Here is an 18,967-nt window from a genome sequence, read left to right on the forward strand (position 1 = left end):
CCTACTCTCCCCTTTCTGGCTCCATACCATCCGTAGCCCCTTTTCCCATATGCCTCACACAGCTGTTCTGGAGTTAATGCAAATGCCATGTGGATCTGAAATGTACTCAGGATCTTGCCACTTTTAGGTCCTGCTTCTTGGGGAAAACTGCTCCATTGGTATTTAATAAAAAACAGCATGACATGGTGAGTTTATCTCTTTTTCCTGACATTGGCAATGACAGTGCAATGCCCATTGTATACAACTGGTGTGAGGTCGGCTTGCAAATCCCTACAGATATGTGGTTACTTCCCTACTTTCCCTCTCTTTTGCTTGGGCAACTGCCACATTGATGCACTGGAGCCACTCTTCTGCATTCTTCTCATCCTTGGCCTTGAAAACATAGCTTTTATTGTCTGTGAAGATTTCGAAAGCCCGAGGGAGAGAGCGGTCCCTGCGTTTCTTGGCCACAACTTTCACACTCTGTACTTTGCTGAGTTCTATTGGTGAGTCATCAGGATCATCTTTCTGAAATGCATGGGAAGGAAAGAACATGAGCTAGCTTTCATAGTATGGAAAGATCTCTGGCTCCTGGAGAATTTTCTAAGAGGATCAGAATTCTTTCACTTCATGTGGCTTAAGACCTTTGTTATTTTGGGTGCTAAAACCTCAAAGAGTCATTAGAGCAAATGAAGGAGTGAGCAACTGGCTTTTTGTTGTACTATCTAGGGTTGAAACAAAATAGCCAATTTATAGAAAATGATTATACAGTGGGATTGGGAAAAATGCTTGATTCATATTTCTTTGACTTTATGTCATTTTCTACTGATACTAACACTGTATTAACAGAGCAAAATGCAGCAGTACAATTTGGGGTAATATTAACTCAGAATTTGAGATAATTTTACGGCTTGAAATTGAATTTTCTTTTTTGTTACCTCTGAGAAAGAGGTATTAATTGAACAAACAGGGTTCCAATGTTTAAGTAGATGAAACTGTTTTTGAAACTCTCTTGAGATTTGGAAGGATGATTTGTCCACAAACATTAAGGGAAGAAATATTTAATGATGTTACATTTTCTTTGCATTAAAGCAGATGCTTAAGGATCTCTCTAACACCAGAGTCATCATGATGGGCTAGCATGAATATTTTTAAGGAGTCAGATACTTCTTTAAAGCAATTTCAGGTCTTTAACATCCCTGAGCCCATTCTGTCTACTGGAGAATGTACCTGTGTTTGAGAATCTTACCAACTCTCCTTTCCCATCTCCCTTTCACAATCACCCTTCTCTCACTTTGCAGTGGAAAGGCATCTTTTTCACTCGTCCTAAACTTTCTATGGTGTATTGTCCACCTTGGAAAAATCTCAGGAGCATCAAACAAAAAGAGTAATTCAAAATACTGATGTCAGCAGAATAGAGAGTCTAGAAATAAACCCACCTATGGTTAATTAATCTTGAACAAAGGAGACAAGAATATACAATGGGAAAAAGACAGTCTCTTCAGAAAGTGGTGTTGGGAAAGTTGGACAGCTGCATGTAAGTCAATGAAGTTAGAACACACCCTCATACCACACACAAAAATAAACTCAAAATGGAGTAAAGACTTAAACATAGACATGACACCATAGACCTCTTAGAAGAGACCATGGGCAAAACATTTTCTGACATAAATAGTACCAATGTTTTCTTAGGTCAGTCTCCCAAGGCACTAGAAGTAAAAACAAAGTAAACAAATGAAACCTAATCAAACTTACAAGCTTTTGCACAGCAAAAGAAACCATAAACAAAACGAAAAGACAAAGTACAGAATGGGATAAAATATTTGCAAATGATGTGGCTGACAAGGGCTTAATTTCCAAAATATGCATACAGCTCATACAACTCAACAACAAAAAAACAAACAACCCAATGGAAAAATGGGCAGAAGACCTAAATAGACATTTCTCCAAAGAAAAAATACAGATGGCCAATAGGCACATGAAAAGATGCTCAACATTGCTAATTATTAGAGAAATGCAAATCAAAACTGTAATAAGGTACCACCTCACACCAGTCGGAATGGCCATCATTAAAAAGTCTACAAATGCGTCTGGAGCCTGTGCTCCGCAACAAGAGAGGCTGCGATAGAGAGAGGCCCGCGCACCGTGATGAAGAGTGGCCCCCACTTGCCGCAACTAGAGAAAGCCCTTGCACAGAAACGGAGACCCAACACAGCCAAAAATAAATTAAAAAAAAAAAAAAAAGTCCACAAATAACAAAATGCTGGAGAGGGTGTGGAGAAAAGGGAACCCTCCTACACTGTTGGTGGGAATGTAAGTTGGTGCAGCCACTGTGGAAAACAGTATGGATGTTCCTCAGAAAACTAAAAATAGAATTACCATATGATTCAGCAATCCCACTCCTGGGCATATATCTGGACAAAACTGTAATTCATAAAGATACATGCACCCCTATGTTCATAGCAGCACTATTCACAATAGCCAAGACATGGAAACAATCTAAATGTCCATCAAAAGATGAATGGATAAGGAAGATATGGTACATATATACACTATATATGGTACATATATGTACTATTACTCAGCCACAACTACCGAGCTCACGCGCCACAACTACTGAAGCCCGCGTGCCTAGAGCCTGTGCTCTGCAACAAGAGAAGCCACCGCAATGAGAAGCCCATACACCGCAACGAAGAGTAGCCCCCGCTCACTGCAACTAGAGGAAGCCTGCACGCAGCACCGAAGACCCAATGCAGCCAAAAAAAAAAAAAAAAAGTGAAAAATAACACTATAGTCTTTTAGTTCTTACTTTAAAATGCACATTTTCCTCATTTACAAGAAAAGCCCTTTAAGATGTGGCTGAAGCTTCAGCTGGACTGCTGACCACTGCATGTTTACTGTCTCCCTGGGGATGAGAGGGATTTTGCTGTGGTCTTCACGCTATATTATATTATTTCCTAATATTTGAGCCAAATGTTCTGTCATATTTCTGGAATGTCAAACCATTATTTCCTGATAAAGATGTCAAATAAGTTAGCCAATCATGCAATAGCTTATTCTCTAAACTTTATTAAAAAGCTCCAAATCAAGAAGTATAAAGGTCATTATTTGAGTTCAGGAAAAACATTCTTATGCACTAACTCTACTTTGTTAATGCATAAGAGGGATCTGAAAAATCACTACATCTTAACTTCTATTCTGATTTCTTTAATAAAGACAGGAAATTCAAATGGTCATTTTAAACACTTTGTAAATGCTTCAGTGTGAACCTATGCTAAAAAAATGTTTCCTTAAACCTCCAATAACTTTCCAAATTGAACACACCATTATACTTCCCCTTCAAAAAGACCTTCAGCCCATCTGTATATTTTATAAAACACCCAGATGAAGAAAGTAACATGAGTTCAAAATAGGTGTCACCAAAATGTTCTTTTTCATTCAAAAAGTTAATGTGAAGTCTTATTAACTAAAAGAGCATTGATCAGAATTCGTCATAATTCAGATACACCATACTTGATTCCTGTTGAGTAGTAAGTTCAAACAAATTTTCTAATGAGCACTCCAAAGATATAGAGCATGTGCTCTTAGTGAAATGTAATTTTCAAGTAATTTAACACTCTCATTAATTAATTCAGACACAGTTTGGTTTGCCACTGACCCTGTATTTTTTTTTTTTTAATAAATTTATTTATTTTATTTATTTATTTTTGGCTGTGTTGGGTCTTCGTTGCTGTGTGCGGGCTTTCTCTAGTTGCGGCGAGCGGGGGCCACTCCTCATTGCGGTGCGCAGGCTTCTCATTGTGGTGGCTTCTCTTGTTGTGGAGCACGGGCTCTAGGCGCATGGGCTTCAGTAGTTGTGGCACTTGGGCTCAGTAGTTGTGGCTCACGGGCTCTAGAGCACAGGCTCAGTAGCTGTGGCGCACGAGCTCAGTTGCTCCGCGGCATGTGGGATCTTCCCGGACCAGGGCTCGAACCCGTGTCCCCTGCATTGGCAGGCGGATTCTTAACCACTGCGCCACCAGGGAAGCCCTGACCCTGTATTTTAAGTGTACATGGGAAGCTGGACAGTGTACTCATTTAAGAACATGCTTTGGTGTCACACTGCCTGAGCCTAATTCCAGTTTTACCCTTTCTCACCTTACTGGCTCTAACCTTGGACAAGCCCATCAGTCTCTTTGTGCCTCAGTTTCCCCATCTATAAAATGGCAATAACAATAGTGCTGACCTCAAAGGATTGTTCCAAAGATAGACAGAGGCAATCCAGTGTGGCATGTGATAAGCTCTGATAAGTTATTATTATTATATCTCAAAATGGTCACAAAGTAGGTCAAAATTTCATGCTCCCTGATCTGTAATGAGTAGAGTTTAATGATAAATAAAACTGATTTGAAAAGAAAGGGATAACTTTGCATTGCTGATTGCAATAGAATATTATTTCACAAGTTTCCCACTGAAAGTTCAGAATATGGATATTTACTGAGCATCCTACTTCAGATCGAAAGTACCTCTTCAGATTGAAGAGGTACAGTGAACCAACTAACATAGGAATGAACAGAATAGACAGTCAAAGGGGCATATATAATAAAATGACACTGTAAAATGGAGAAGGAAAAAATTATTGGCTTTTTAACTCAAGACAAAATGCCTAGCTGGCAGAGATCAAGACCTTAAAAATGCAAGTGTAAAAGATGGTAGGGGTACTTACAGACTTTCCTTTCTGAAACAGAAGTTGATTTCCAGCCAGTGTAAAATAGCGGGTTTTCCACCTTTTGATGAACTTCCATCTGACTTGCTTCTCTTTAAGTTTTCCTTCTATGAGAGGCTGGCCATCTTGATTTACAACTGTTGAAGGTAACAGAATGATCAAGCCATTTATTTTCCATTATTTATTTGGCAAGTGATCAAAAGTCAGAATTGTACACTGAACCAGACCCAGTAAGTACATTTGGATAGTGGGCTAACAAATTATGAATTTGGTTAACCTTCCCCTTTTGTCCCTAAAAGAATGCACAATTTAGATATGATAATGGGAAAGTGTTGAAAGCCCTCATCGAGATTTGCAAAAGGAACATAGTTCACGAAAAGAGCATTTGGTTAGCAGTTATTTAAGGTTCATCCAGACATTCAGCTTTCTGTGCTTCCTGACTCTTTTGTTTCATGGTATTCTGTTCACATGAACTGCTTAGAAATATAGCTTTATAAATAATCATAAACCAAGTATATTTAGCTATTTGTCAGCAAAAGTCAATGTAGTGCTCCAAAAGATGTGTTTTTCTGAATCCTTAACAGCTGCAAAGGCAAACTTACCTAACTCTTTTTTTTTTTAAATTATTTATTTATTTTATTTATGGCTGTGTTAGGTCTTCGTTTCTGTGCGAGGGCTTTCTCTAGTTGCGGCAAGTGGGGACCACTCTTCATCGCGGTGCGCGGGCCTTTCACTGTCGAGGCCTCTCTTGTTGGGGAGCATAGGCTCCAGACGCGCAGGCTCAGTAATTGTGGCTCACGGGCCTAGTTGCTCCGCGGCATGTGGGATCTTCCCAGACCAGGGCTCGAACCCGTGTCCCCTGCATTGGCAGGCAGACTCTCAAACACTGCGTCACCAGGGAAGCCCTTACCTAACTCTTCTGAACATGATTTTTCCACTCTGGAACACACACACTCTATCTCCACTGTCCATATTTGAATCTTCACCTAGTTAAAAACTGATCATTTCATGTTTCAACTCAAACGTTGCTTCCTCTGGGAGACCTTTCCCAAACCCAGACTCGAGTGACTTTGTCTTCTATATGTTCTCAAAGCAACTGGCGTGTTTATTTTCTATCAGGTATCATCATTTGTAGATGATTATTGGTATTTACCTTATTAATATCTTTCTTTCCCATTCAACTGAAAGCTCCATGAGGGCAGGGTCTTTGCTATTGTTATATCAGGCATCTAACCTAGTATGGAGTCTATAAATTTTTGTTGAATGAATGAATGAATGGATTCATTTTACATTGAAGTAGAGTGTGTATGATTACACATAACCATAGAATTAGAAGACCAGTTACAATGTCAGAAGTTTAAATGTTGAACTGAAGAATTCCATTTGTTTTACCAACTACATAACATTCACTCTTCAAATTTCAAATTCATGTGAAAGAATCTGATTTCTGGGGAGTATGACAATATTTATTTATATACATTAATGTTCAATTTTCTTGGCACCTTGAAAGTAATGAAATTTGTTCATCACCATGAAATTTGGACAGTACCTCTTTGACCATATGAACACAACCTATCCTTCCCATCTACCATTTCTCTTATCTAATGTAGGTAAAAAAATTACCTCAGACAGGGGATTTTTCCACCTTAACAGCACTGTTGGGGTAAGAATAATGCAATGTATAGTTTTTATAAACAAAGTTCTATTAAAGTTAATCTAGCTTTTTTCCCTTCTTGTCTGATGACTAGTCAATTGGATGTTCCATTGTCAATCCCAAATTAAGGCTAATAACTGAAACAACATATGAAATATATTGTTAGATAGTGATAGGGTTACAATGAAGATAGAATAGAGAGTGAGTGACTTGGGGGTTGGTGCACATGCATTTAAGTGGTCAGGAAAGAGCTTGCATATTTGAGGTGGCATTTAATCTGAGGCTTCAGTGATGAGAAGTGTCCCCCATTTTCTGCGATGCTCCATGGTGGCTAGTACTACGTATAGCAGAGGGTATGGAAAGCAGTCACTCAAGAATCATTGACGATCAATGTCAAGAAAATTATCTCAGTGTTCTGCTTTGCTTTACTAGGAATCATCTGATTTAGAGCTTTCTTAAAGCTAGTATGCTCTTTGCAAATTTAAATTTTCCATAAACACAGTGCTTGCTTCCTTTGTACAGCAGGTAAAGCACTTAGGACACTGTGTCTTCCCCACATGTTATTGGTCCTAGAGGGCGGGGACAGCCTGCTTGCCATGTGCTCACAGTGTCGGCCTGGGCTAGGGGTTCCGTGAATCTCTGCTAACACGTGCTGTTGAGTCATGAAGAGTGCAGCAGCCTGTCTGGGAGGAGGAAGGGAAGGTCCAACGGAGGTCCAAGAGGAGAAAACAAACCAACAAGCAACTAAGTAACAACAAGAAAAAACCCAAGCCAAAAATAGGATTCATTTTTTTCTAAAACACCCATTTCCTATGCTTTCAAATTAGAAAAAAAATGCTGATCTAATTGTAACGTTGAAGGATTTCTGAATAACAATTCAGAAGAGTTAGATTCGAGTCCTCTTAACCACTGATTTCTTCTCAGCAAAGAGGAAATAATAATCGCTCCCACCTGCTTTACAAGGATGTTGAGAGATCAAAAATCAAAATAAAGAAATTTATGTGAAGACACTAGGTAAGCAGCAAAGAACTACTACCCCTGCCCCCTCTTTTATTAAAGAACTTACTTCACCTTTTGTAACCACATTGCTGTCTTGCCATTTTTAATGGTAAGATGATTTAATATAATGCAATGTCATTTAATAACAGAACATTTTTCCAGTCTTTCTCCCATATTTACTCAAAGAAACATTTGAAATAGTCATGATATCTGAGCTGATTTGAAATCATGATTGGTTTAGGTAATATTTAAGCACATGTGTCCTTCTAGATCTGACATAGGGAATTAGCTTCAAGAACTTCTCCTCAACATAGATCCAAATCTCAAGGCAGGTCCAAATGTTTCACTTTAAGTGTATGTGACGGAAGTCACACTTGGCAAAATAGTTGAAGGAATTGTTTGAGACATGGAGTGGCTGGGATATCATACCCACATACCCACAATGACCGTGAGAGACTCCAGAGAAAATGATAGGCTTACTGGAGAACAAAAGGATGAAGGATGATGGAGAAACGCTGCTAAGTGAAGACTTTTCACTGTAGCCCAGTAAAAGTGGATCCCAGGGGAAAAGTCCATGGAAAGGATTTTAGGAAGGAAATGTGAGCAGCACTTTAAACTAGCTGCATGTTAGGGCCTTAACTTAGGCATCAGAGTCAGCTTCAGATAATTTGTAAAAGCCAGGCTATTTGTAGCTGTAGGATTAATTTAAAAATAGTTTCAAAAGGCAAAAAAAGAAAAAAAAAAGACTTAAATTTTTTTCCAGTGGCTATCCCAGGCCCTAAAATTTTTTTTTTTTTTTAATAATTATGTCTGGCAAATGCGTGACTGGCCATGTGTCCTTTTAATAGGTCTATTGCCCATAGCACGTCCCAGTAAGCAATAATTCTCATATGATATTGCAGTCTCTTCATGGTCAAAACAGGGAACTAATTCTTTCTAAGGATGATCATATTCCACTTGAAAAACAACATGTGGAATGAGACCATGAGGGAATGATTGTGTGTCTAAAACTATCTTGTTTGCACATAATGCATAAAGGATACTTAAATATTTTCTCACTTGCCAATTAACACATTATTTCGTTCAAAGCACCACAATTTGGCTAAGACATTCTTTACCAACCAGGATCTGTTCCTTTTTTAAATTATCAGTTGGCTGAAAAAACTATGGAATATTAAACTGAATTCTGTAGTGCAATTGGAACCCAAACTATTACCATGTTTATCAACTTAAAAGTCTTTTAGAGTGCTAATACAAATGGTCATATATTAATTGTATTCCTTTTGTGCACCAAGAGTTGAAAATATTTATGTTGATAAAAGATGAAATTTGAAGGTGTTAGTCTTACTCAACACAAAGTTGGTGAATAAGAGTGAAATAATATCAGACCCAGATACCTTAAAGCAAGAAAGAATATTCCTCTGTTGATCTACCAACCATATCCAGTCATCTCACACATAATTTTGAGCACAGATAAGCTGAAAGGCACTGTGTTTGGATCTGAGGGGGTCATAAAGCCCAGCTCAGAGAGAGCTTGAATTTATCATCTTGTGGGGAGATAAAGCATTTTACAAATTTGACAACTCAGTGTAGAGTTTGGCAAGTGCCCCTGCAGAAGTAAAAGCCAAGCATTACAGAACTCAAAGAAAGGAAATTCTACTTCTAGCTGGGAGAGGGTGACATGAGGGCTGGGCCCCTGCTGAAGAAGGGAGAAAGGAACTTCTAGGAGGAGTACAGAGAAGGCCTGAGGTAACAAGTGGGACATGTGAGGGAAAGTGCATGAAAAAAAAAAAAACTTAAAGAAGCTGGAAGAATCAATGAACTCAGAAGCAAGTTCACTTCTTCTGCAAGTAAAGCAGTCACTTTGGTCAAAGTCATGAGCTGAAGGTGGGGGATCGGCAGGCGATTCAAGATTTTTTGGTGCAAGATCCAGGAAAGAGATTGGGTATCAAATAGTCATGGGGAGGCCATATTGGACTTCATTTGAAAGTTCTTCTGAAACCCCATTAGAAAGGACCTTGTTTTTCTTAAGGAGCAAGGAGGGGCCTAGAGCCTGTGAAGGTCCAGCCAGCACAGACATGAAGCCTCACAGACCCCAGATGGGATCTGCTATGGATCAGGGATGGTTGCAGCAGGAAACAGGGGGCACCTCAAGCTGGGCAACTGAGGGCAGTTAATAAAGGGACTATTTACACAGAAGTGGGCAAGGTGGAGGAAAAGCACCTTAGTACTCTGGTGCCAGGAGCCAGGAGGAGGCATAACACCCCTCTCTGGCTGAAGAGGAAAGCGAAGAGAACAGTTAGGACCCAGAAGGAGACCTGTATGCAAGAGCGGTGCCTGCAGGAGTTGTGGCTGTGGATTGAGGACACAGTCAACCTGCGGTGACCAAGCAGGGAGGGAGTTGGGAATAAATAAGCAGACCTCACTCTGCTCCCTCCCTCTGATCTCCTGCCAGAATGTAACTGAAAGCCAGAGGTAAGGAGAATGGAACACCCTGGAGAGGCACCTATTCTAAACTGGGCGTAGGAAGCAGAAAAGCTTCCTGGAGAATATGTGGCTGAGCTGAATTCTGAAGGACAAGTAGCAGTGATGAAGGTGAAGTGAAGAAGGATATTCTGAAAAAAAAAAAAAAAACATATGCAAAGGGCTGAGGCTGACAGAGTGGGCATGAAATGCATTCTAGGAACTGTCATTCATTCTTTGTGATGGAACCTGGTGGGGCTTGGCAAACAAGAGATGAGATGTGAGATTCAAGAAGAGACTAATCCTAAAGATCCCTGGACATCGTGAAAAGTGGAAGCTAATACTTTGTAACATAACATCATAAAAAATAATAATTTCTGTAGTCATATAACCCTTTTATCTCAAGAGCACAAGAGCTCAATAATTCAAGGTCTCCACCTTGTTTTAAGATCTGTTGCAACTGTGAATATGTTTTTAGCCAATTATAATTTAGTTAAACATAGTGTGTTGGACGCCATGTTTACTCCTTACTATAATAAATCATACAAGGCTGTACCAAAGGCTTTCTCTGGCCTAGACCTAGGGTTGATGAGGTAAGGGCAGTGACTTTGGAGTCAGACCTCAGCTGAAGTCCAGAATCTGTTACTTTAACAGCTGACTGGTCTTGTACAAGTTGTTTAACTTCACTGAGCTTCAATTTCCTCTTCTCCAAAAATGTCATGCTTAACAACAGGGCCACTGTGAATGGCTGTGCAGGCTGTTCACTGCACAAGAGCACTCAGCCAAGGGGTAAGTAGGGGCTGAAATTCAGCCCGAATTGTGCTGTTTAAGTCTACACCCCCAAGTGGACATCATCCACCATAAATAAAGGCACAGAAATGCTGTAAAGGTTAACAGTAGCCTTGCTTAACCAAGTCCTGGTACATAATAAGGGGTCAACAAATAGTAGCTACTATCATCATGATCATGACCATGATCATGAACATAAAATCATCATCATCTCTTACTGTGATGATGAACAGGTGGTTTTTATAAATACCATATCCTAATGACTTTAGGATAAAACCCATCTCCCTTCCTCCAATTAAGAATGTAATGAAACCTATACTATATGAAAGTGTTAGGAACAGTGAGAGAATTCAGAGTAAGACAGGAAACCCTTTTAAAGTTCAAGGACTGCAGGCTTTGAACTTGAGGTGTGACAAGCAATTCAAAGAGTTCCAAAGGGAGGTGAACTCTTCAGTTGTTGGTAACAGATCCACTTATTCACAAAGACTGCCATATTCAAGCTAATCCAATAGTGGATTGGGCTGCACTGGGAGCCTTTTCCACATCATTGGTGGTCGCTCCCTTTTATTCCAGAGTTCCTGCTTATTCTTATGACAGTAGGTGGTGACACGTCCCCCACCATTAACTACTATTCACATTGTACCGACTTCTATCCACACCCAGAAGTTCCTTATACTGTGTGCTTTTTGGCTTACGCAACTTTTGTCTTGAAAGTGTTGCATTGTACAAGAATAATTAAGACGGTTGTGAATTTAATTTGTGATATTTGAATTCTTAGATATTTTTTCTTGATTGTTAAAGACAAATACCTTCAAAAGAAGGCATATTCTGGAAGAAAAAACGTAAATCTCAAATACTTAGTTTTAAAATAAGAACTGAGAAAAAGTATGTCTTTTAAAAAATTTTCCCTTGAAATGACTGCTTCTGGGAATTACAACTCCTGTACAGTCTGTGGGGAATTATTTTGTATGTATTGAGAGTCTCAAATTTACTTCAATTCCCTTCTATGGTTTTACTGATTTTCTTGTATGTGTGCCAGTTCTAATAAAGCCAACTCTAATTACAGAGGATATGCTTAAAGAGGGATAGAATCATTAAATGAGGAGGTCATAGGAGCCACATTTAGTAGGCTGAGCATCTGTGGTTTCTGAAATCACTAAGGATCGTAACAAATGGCATGTTTCATATGAATATCCAGGCAGTGTTTTAGAAGCCCATATTTCCTTACACTAGTAAATAAACGAGGAGGTAGCATCCAGCATCCATTTTGTAACATCCTACAAGATGGGTGGGGTCCAAAAAAGGACAAACTCATTTTGACAGCAGCCCTTTGAGGGCACTTTCACATGTGCCGAATGGCTTCCTTTCTCAGTAATTTCATACCCATCAAAACGTAGTCTGCTTTCTAGGCTTCTCTATTAATCACTGAAATATTGTTCTAAAAAAAGCCTCAGAACTACTCTTTTATAAGCTGGTAGAGCAGTGTTTCCCACACTGTGTTCTGAGGGCCACCTACATCAGAATTACCTGCTGGCTTCTTAAAATGCACACTACAAGGAACCACCCCAAACCGACTGAATCATAATTTTGGGGTAGGGTGAGGGACCCTGCATTTTTAACAGGATCCCCAGGTTATTCTAACAAAGCTCAGGAACTTCTAGGAAATGATAGTAGCCTCACGGTAGATGACAGTAATAGGTCGTACAATATCCAAAAGAGTAAAACTGCAAAACCAGTAGTGGGAAGAAAATTGTTATGACCTTTCCATAAAATTAAAGAATAGAATAGCAGTATAAGATCATATGCATGTCCTTGGCTTAAGTTAATAGAGTTATAGAAGAAAATGTTCAGAATCAATGTTTGTGGAATTTGGCTTACTTATGGTTTCATCAGTGAAATAAAAATTTTAAGGCCACTTGCCAAGAAGGTAACCTGCTCAGTAAGTTCTGAGCAGTAAGTATGGTCACCTTTGTGCCCTTATGGGAACCTATCAAAGAAGACTGGCCCAGACTTGCCCAGTAATGACTGACAGGGACCAATGGGAAAAGATCAGAGGTGGTAGAAATGAATGGAGGGAATTGCTCAATCTTATTCTTGAACTTTGAATAAAAAAGGATTCCATACACACTTCCCATGTTGGTCCCATGCTGTCATCTCATTAATATGATGTCATGGATAGGTATTGCTGGCAACACCTGACCATAGGATTTTAGACAGTTTAAAATGTTGAGTGCTTTCCCGCATGGCCTTGACATTGTACAGCTTTCCTTGTATGGGAAAAAATAGATCTGACACACTTGTACCAGCTCTGTGATAAGGAGGGTCACCTTGTTTGGGCTGTACAAGTTGCACACGTTAGCCATTGTCCCACCTGCATGCACGTACATTCTTGGTGTTTAAGAGCATTCTAAGGTGTGTCTACACTGCTTTTGTGGAATTATTTAACACAAGTTCCATCTGTTGTTGTTCAACACTTGGCCTCAAACCTTTTGGCAATAAATAGAAATTTTACAATGTCTGCATTGGAAGCTTTATCTATAACATATACACCATAACACTGTGTGTATTTGACATACATACATACACACACAATAACTCACTCTCTGTTAAATAAAATGATCTTTCATAGTACTTTTGAGAAGAGCTTATTTAAGAAAATACTTTTATACAAAGAATACGTCTGGCACAAAAGATACACTGCAAATGTCATCATATGAATACCTTTTTTCTCTTAAAATGAATTATTGTGAATTCATTAATTTGTTTTTTTGTCACCACTTGCCTAAGAAAAATTTTACTAAAATTTTTTTGAGAAGATACAAAATTGGTCATTCATTTATTTGGCAAATATTTATTGAGTATCTATTGTGTGCTAGGGGCTGAGGATAGATGGATGAGGGGGACTCCCTCCATAGAACTTGTTTACTGCAGGAAGTAGACATTAATCAAATAATCACATGCAAAAGCCAACCAAACAAAAGAATAACAAAAAAAACCCCACAAGATGACAGGTATATCAAGTATTACAGGGAGAGCTCCGAAGTACTTTGAGGACCTTAGCATAAATCAGGAGGTTATAGAAAGGCAATGAATCTGAGTTGTAATGGGAAAGCTAAGATCTACATTAACTAGGTGATGAGGGGAGAAAGGGCACTCCTAGCAGAAGAACAGCAGATACAAAAGCATAGTGGCAGGAAGAAGTGAGGTGAGTATAAGAAACTGAAAGGAGTTCTTTCTGGGCAGAGCGGAGAGGAGCAGATGGCACTGGGGACAAGATGAGGCTGGAAAGGCCGGGAGAGAGCGTGTGAAGCTCTCAGGCACATGATATGGAGTTTGGTCTTTGAGCTAAGAGCTGTGGGAAGCCATTGTAAGGTTTTATGCAGAGAGTGGTCCCATCAGATTTGTGCCTTGGAGAGGTCATTCTGGCTGCAATGTGGGAAGGAGGTTGGAAGGTCCAAGTAGCACAGTCAGGAGGCTATTGCCATTATTTTAGGTAAGAGGTGATGGTAGTTTGCTTTAGGGCAATGGAGACAGGTGGACAGAGTTGAGCACAGTTGAGAAGGTAAATCCACAATACTGGGTGATAGATTAGATGGGGTAGGAGAGAGGGCAGTGGGTCTCTGGCTGATGCATCAGAATGAGGGATGTTGTATTTACTGAAATGGGGAATGCTGGAAGAAAATCAAGTGTTGTTTGTTTGGTTTTTTTTGGAAGGGGAGGGGGCAAGGGCAGGACACTTACGAGTTTTAATTTAAATGAACTGAGTTTGAGATGCCTTTGAAGTACCAAGCAGGCGATGGGAGAAGTCAGTCAGAGGAGGGGCCTGGACTGCAGATACACATTTGGGAGTTTTGTCATAGAAGAGGTTACTGAAGCCGCAGAAGCAGTGGAGACTGACAGGGGAGAGAGTTACAGTGAGGGGAAGAGGGGTGCTCTGACAATGAATAGGTGGATGGAGGAAGGTGGGCCCAGAAAGGAGGCTGAGAAGGAGTGTCTAGAGTAGGAGGGAGACCCAAGGAGTGCTGTGTCTCAGAAGGCAAAGGGAGAAATGTTTGAGGAAGGAGGAATTGGCCAACAGAATTGAATGCTGCTTAAGGCAAGTGACACAAGGACTGAACATACCCAGTGCCTGGGACCTGCGTGGCTTCAAATGACCACAGAGATAATGGGCTTAGAGGCCAGATTAGAGAGGGCTGAGTCAGGAGGAGAAGGAGGCAAGGAAATTCAGAGTGAGCAGTGATGGGACTCTTTTGGCTTTAAAGAGGAGGTGAGAGAGAGGCAGTAGGTAAAGGGAAAGGAGACGTTAAGCCAGTTGAAGGTGTTTAAAAGCCCATGGGAGTTAAAGTTGGAGGGAGAAATTGAATAAAAAAGAGAGAAAGGGTAATCTATGCTGTGGAGTTTCTGAGAAGGTGGAAGGGATGAGATCCAAGGCAAAATATGAGGTATTTGATGACTTCATTCTCAGTGTCCGCTAAACGTACTTATATGTCTTTTACATAGGGGAGCTTGTGGCTGAAAAATAAATTTCATTCCTAATGTATTTGTATAGGTAGAGAAAAAATTAAGATTACTCTGAAAGGTGATGACTAGAGCTCTTTTAAAAGATATTAAGTTATTTATTTTAAAAAACTACATAAAAATTCTTATGTCACTTCAAATCTGTAAAGTGGTAGAGATTGATTTATTCACTCTAGTCTGCCTTTCTAAAGCATGCTTCTCCTCCTCCATGTGTTGTCTTGACTCAGCTTATTCTCTGAGTGGAAGAGGACACATTTCAATGCCTGATGATTTGTTTGTGGGTAACCACAGAGTGATTCACGCTTTGCTGCAAGTAAACTTTCAGCCTATCAAGATAAGATTGTTGTTGACCCAGTATGGAAAGGCAGAAGGATTAGGATAGTGACGCTGGTTGAAAAATGGAAATTAACCCCTGAAGGGTATTAGGCTACTGATTTTAGCTTATTTCTTTTTTTTTTAAATTAATTTATTTATTTAATTATTTATTTATGGCTGTGTTGGGTCTTCATTTCTGCGCGAGGGCTTTCTCTAGTTGCGGCAAGTGGGGGCCACTCTTCATCGCGGTGCACGGGCCTCTCACTATCGCGGCCTCTCTTGTTGCGGAGCACAGGCTCCAGCCGCGCAGGCTCAGTAGCTGTGGCTCACGGGCCTAGTTGCTCCGCGGCATGTGGGATCTTCCCAGACCAGGGCTCGAACCCGTGTCCCCTGCATTGGCAGGCAGACTCTCAACCACTGCGCCACCAGGGAAGCCCCCTTTAGCTTATTTCTGATAGAGGCTCACAGGTTATTAGCAAGCTTACTATGAACTCTGTGTGTATGTGTGTATTGAAACCGTTTAGTAAAATATTAAAATTGGGTATCCATATAGTGTTGAAACTTTGTACATAGCAACATTTTCTTCTTATAAAAGCTTACTTTGCAAAAGCTGCTATTTCAAGGTTTCAGTTTAGTAAGTTATTTTTTTTAATTTTGAGAAAGAATTCGATTTTAAAGTTGCATTTCAAAACAAATCCTATTTCTTCTATCATCATCCTATCGCTTTACATGATCCATGAATTACTCCATCATCCATCTATATACCAAATACTTGTTAAACGCTGCCATGTGCCAGGTACTGGGTAGGGCATACAAAGAAGAATAATGGATGGTTTTTCCACTTCTAGTTTACTGTCTAGTGGGGGAGATTGATGGCAATGTGCTGTGTACACTACAGAAGGTGTGGGCAGAGAACGGAAAGGACAGAGAAGAGAGAGTTTATTCTGTTGGGGTGGTGTGTCCATGTATGCCAGTGTGTATGTACGTGTGTGTGTGTGTGTGTGTGTGTGTGTATGTTTGTGTGTGTCTGTGAGAGAGAGAGAGAGACAGAGACAGAGAGATAATGTGAGTGTGGGAAGGTTTCACAGAGAGGAATAGAACAGGGAGATGGGAAGAGGGGAAAGGGAAAAAGATTTCAGGATAAGGATAATAACTTATCTGAGTTGATGAGCACGTATTTATTTTGTCATTAACTAATTCAAAGTATCTTTGAACAACAGTCTGGGGTTCAATTTTATGAACCGAGTCATTAACAGTATATACGTGTGAAAATGTGAAGTTATCCTGCCCAACCACTGCCCTGTTTTTGGCACTCCAAGCACATTTAACATGGAAGACAACATGCTCACACACTGTAGTAGGAGGGAAGGCATCATAAGACAAACCCAGTCACTGCATAAATCCAAAGTGGGTTTTCTTTTGTCACCCTTAAAGTTCTGTGAAAGTTGGCACTAAAATTAAATGGAAAAGTTTCATATTAATGGACCCACAGGCTATTTATGTCTTACAAGTTCGGTCCTCAGAGGTCATTTAGCCCATTTTCTTTTTTTTTTTTTTCGCCACGCGGCATGCAGGATCCCAGTTCCCTGACCAGGGATCAAACCCGTGCCCCCTGCAGTGGAAGCACGGAGTCTTAACCACTGGGCCACCAGGGAAGTCCCTAGCCCATTTTCATGTTGGTTTCTGGAGTGGAAAGCCATCTAGCCCATGCTGAAGGTGTCCAGCAAAGGAGAGCCACACTGCTGTTACCAGTTTCTAGTGTCTGAAGAAAATCTCCTGACAGAGGTCTTTCTTATCTTGATAGCATTTTGAAACCATCTCTATTTGCCCATGTGATATAATGGACAGCATGTTCTTATAGCACAAATGTTTGAAATCAAGTTCTAAAGAGGAATCATGATAGATGGTTGAAGTCTGTCTGAAAAAATGTCTTTCATTCTCTTTGATAGCCTAAGGGCACCTCCTACAGACAATCACATTCAATATCTAAATATCCAGTGACTAAGAGAGTGATCACACTGGCGAGTGCTCAGATCTACAGAGGGAGACACAAGTGCCAAAACCAAGACAGCTCTGAGTTGTTTTCTGTAGGGTGTAAGAACAAAGGCATCCCATGTGTCTCAAGAAACAAGAGTGAAAGTCACGATTTAGTTCCTCCTCTTCCTTTAAAAAAAAAAAAGTGACTGAATAGACAGCCAGATGTGTTCCAGGACGGTCCAGCTGATTAATCCTTACTGTTAACATGCACTAGCAGTTCCAGGACACAAGGATGACTGATAAAGGGATTTGTTTGGTTTTCCAGAAACAGATTCTGTTCTGTTTGATCTGTTTGCTCAATCTCTATTCTCTCATTCATGTGGGGTAATGGGATTTGCAATAAACACCAACAAGCAAGTCTCTGAGGATTCTTGAGTTACTTCAGTGACTTTCTAACCTTCTACTCTGTACTTTTATAAAATGATTATCAGAAACTGAATCAGCAATTGGAGGGATTGGAAATAGCTTCTACGTAACCATTTCCTACATGTAATCATTTCCCACACATTATCATACTAAAACCCCTGCTCATCTTTGAGTAGATTAAGTCATCAGAGAGGTATCAACAGATCACTCCTTGGTCTTTCCAATATAATATAACATTATGAAATAATTGTTCTTGTAACTTTCAATATTCCATGTGCTTAAGTTGGATTTGCCCTAGAGATTGAAATTTCAGGTTCAGGAATTAACCTGGATTAAAATCCTAGTTGTACCACTTAGTAGCTGTGTGACCTTGGAAAAAGTACTTAACCTCTCTCTGTGTTTCAGTTTCTTGATCTGTAAAATGGACTCAATAATGGTGAGAAAAATGCATGTAAGACTTAGCACATAGTTAGTGTGATAAATGCCAGCAATTATAATTTTAAGACCTTTACACTATGCTAGCATTTAGTTTCCTCTGACTTCACACCCAACTGGAAAAAAAATACATTTTTCTGAATACCAAATAGTAAACTTCTGTGCATTTCTGTGTGTTGACGGTAGAGTTGATGGGAAGATGACTGGGAGTTGGTGGGGTGATGTGACTTTTACCCGAGGAGGGGAATGTCCTTAAAGTGACCATGGAAGCCAGTTGATTTGCTGTCAATTTCTGGAGTCCCACAGTTTAGTTTACACATTATTAAGAAGGATTTATATTTCAGGATAACTTTCCTGATGTCTAATTGAAATTTTCTAATGGCCTCATTAGAAAATATTGGAACAACAAATATTTGAGAACATTGTACTGTTTGCCAATACCTTAAAAAAAAACCCAAATGCAATTTCTTCAGCCTTTTGTCCTAGACACCAATCCTATTTCTTTAGACCCCTCCTCCCTGAGGCTGACAGGGCATCTGGGCCTTGCAGGAGCGCTAACCAAACCAGAGCAGTAACAGGACTTGGGCACAGTACATCAGGAGCAAAGACAGGGAAGCAGACTCTGATGTATATACGGTGACTTCTCTCAAAGAGGAAAGAAGCACCAACCCCCATTTACCAGACTCAGAATGCAATGGGTATGGTAT

The 18,967-nt window shown here is 39.9% G+C and overlaps 1 protein-coding gene across 1 annotated transcript in view; it reads right to left on the minus strand.

The window, feature by feature from the left end:
- Positions 1-6: 6 nt before the first annotated feature.
- The window catches only part of LOC309622253 (ventricular zone-expressed PH domain-containing protein homolog 1-like), a 55,331-nt gene continuing 36,370 nt past the window's right edge, over positions 7-18,967 (minus strand). The window contains exons 4-5 of the mRNA XM_082409379.1: positions 4,685-4,821; positions 7-507 (exon numbers count right to left, since the gene is read on the minus strand). Coding sequence (XP_082265505.1) covers positions 271-507; positions 4,685-4,821 — 374 coding nt within the window. The 3' untranslated portion in view covers positions 7-270. The remainder of the gene's footprint in view (positions 508-4,684; positions 4,822-18,967) is intronic.

The sequence above is a fragment of the Balaenoptera borealis genome (genome assembly GCF_965194805.1).
Source record: "Balaenoptera borealis genome assembly, contig: HAP1_SCAFFOLD_1898, whole genome shotgun sequence".
Classification (NCBI taxonomy): Eukaryota; Metazoa; Chordata; class Mammalia; order Artiodactyla; family Balaenopteridae; genus Balaenoptera; species Balaenoptera borealis.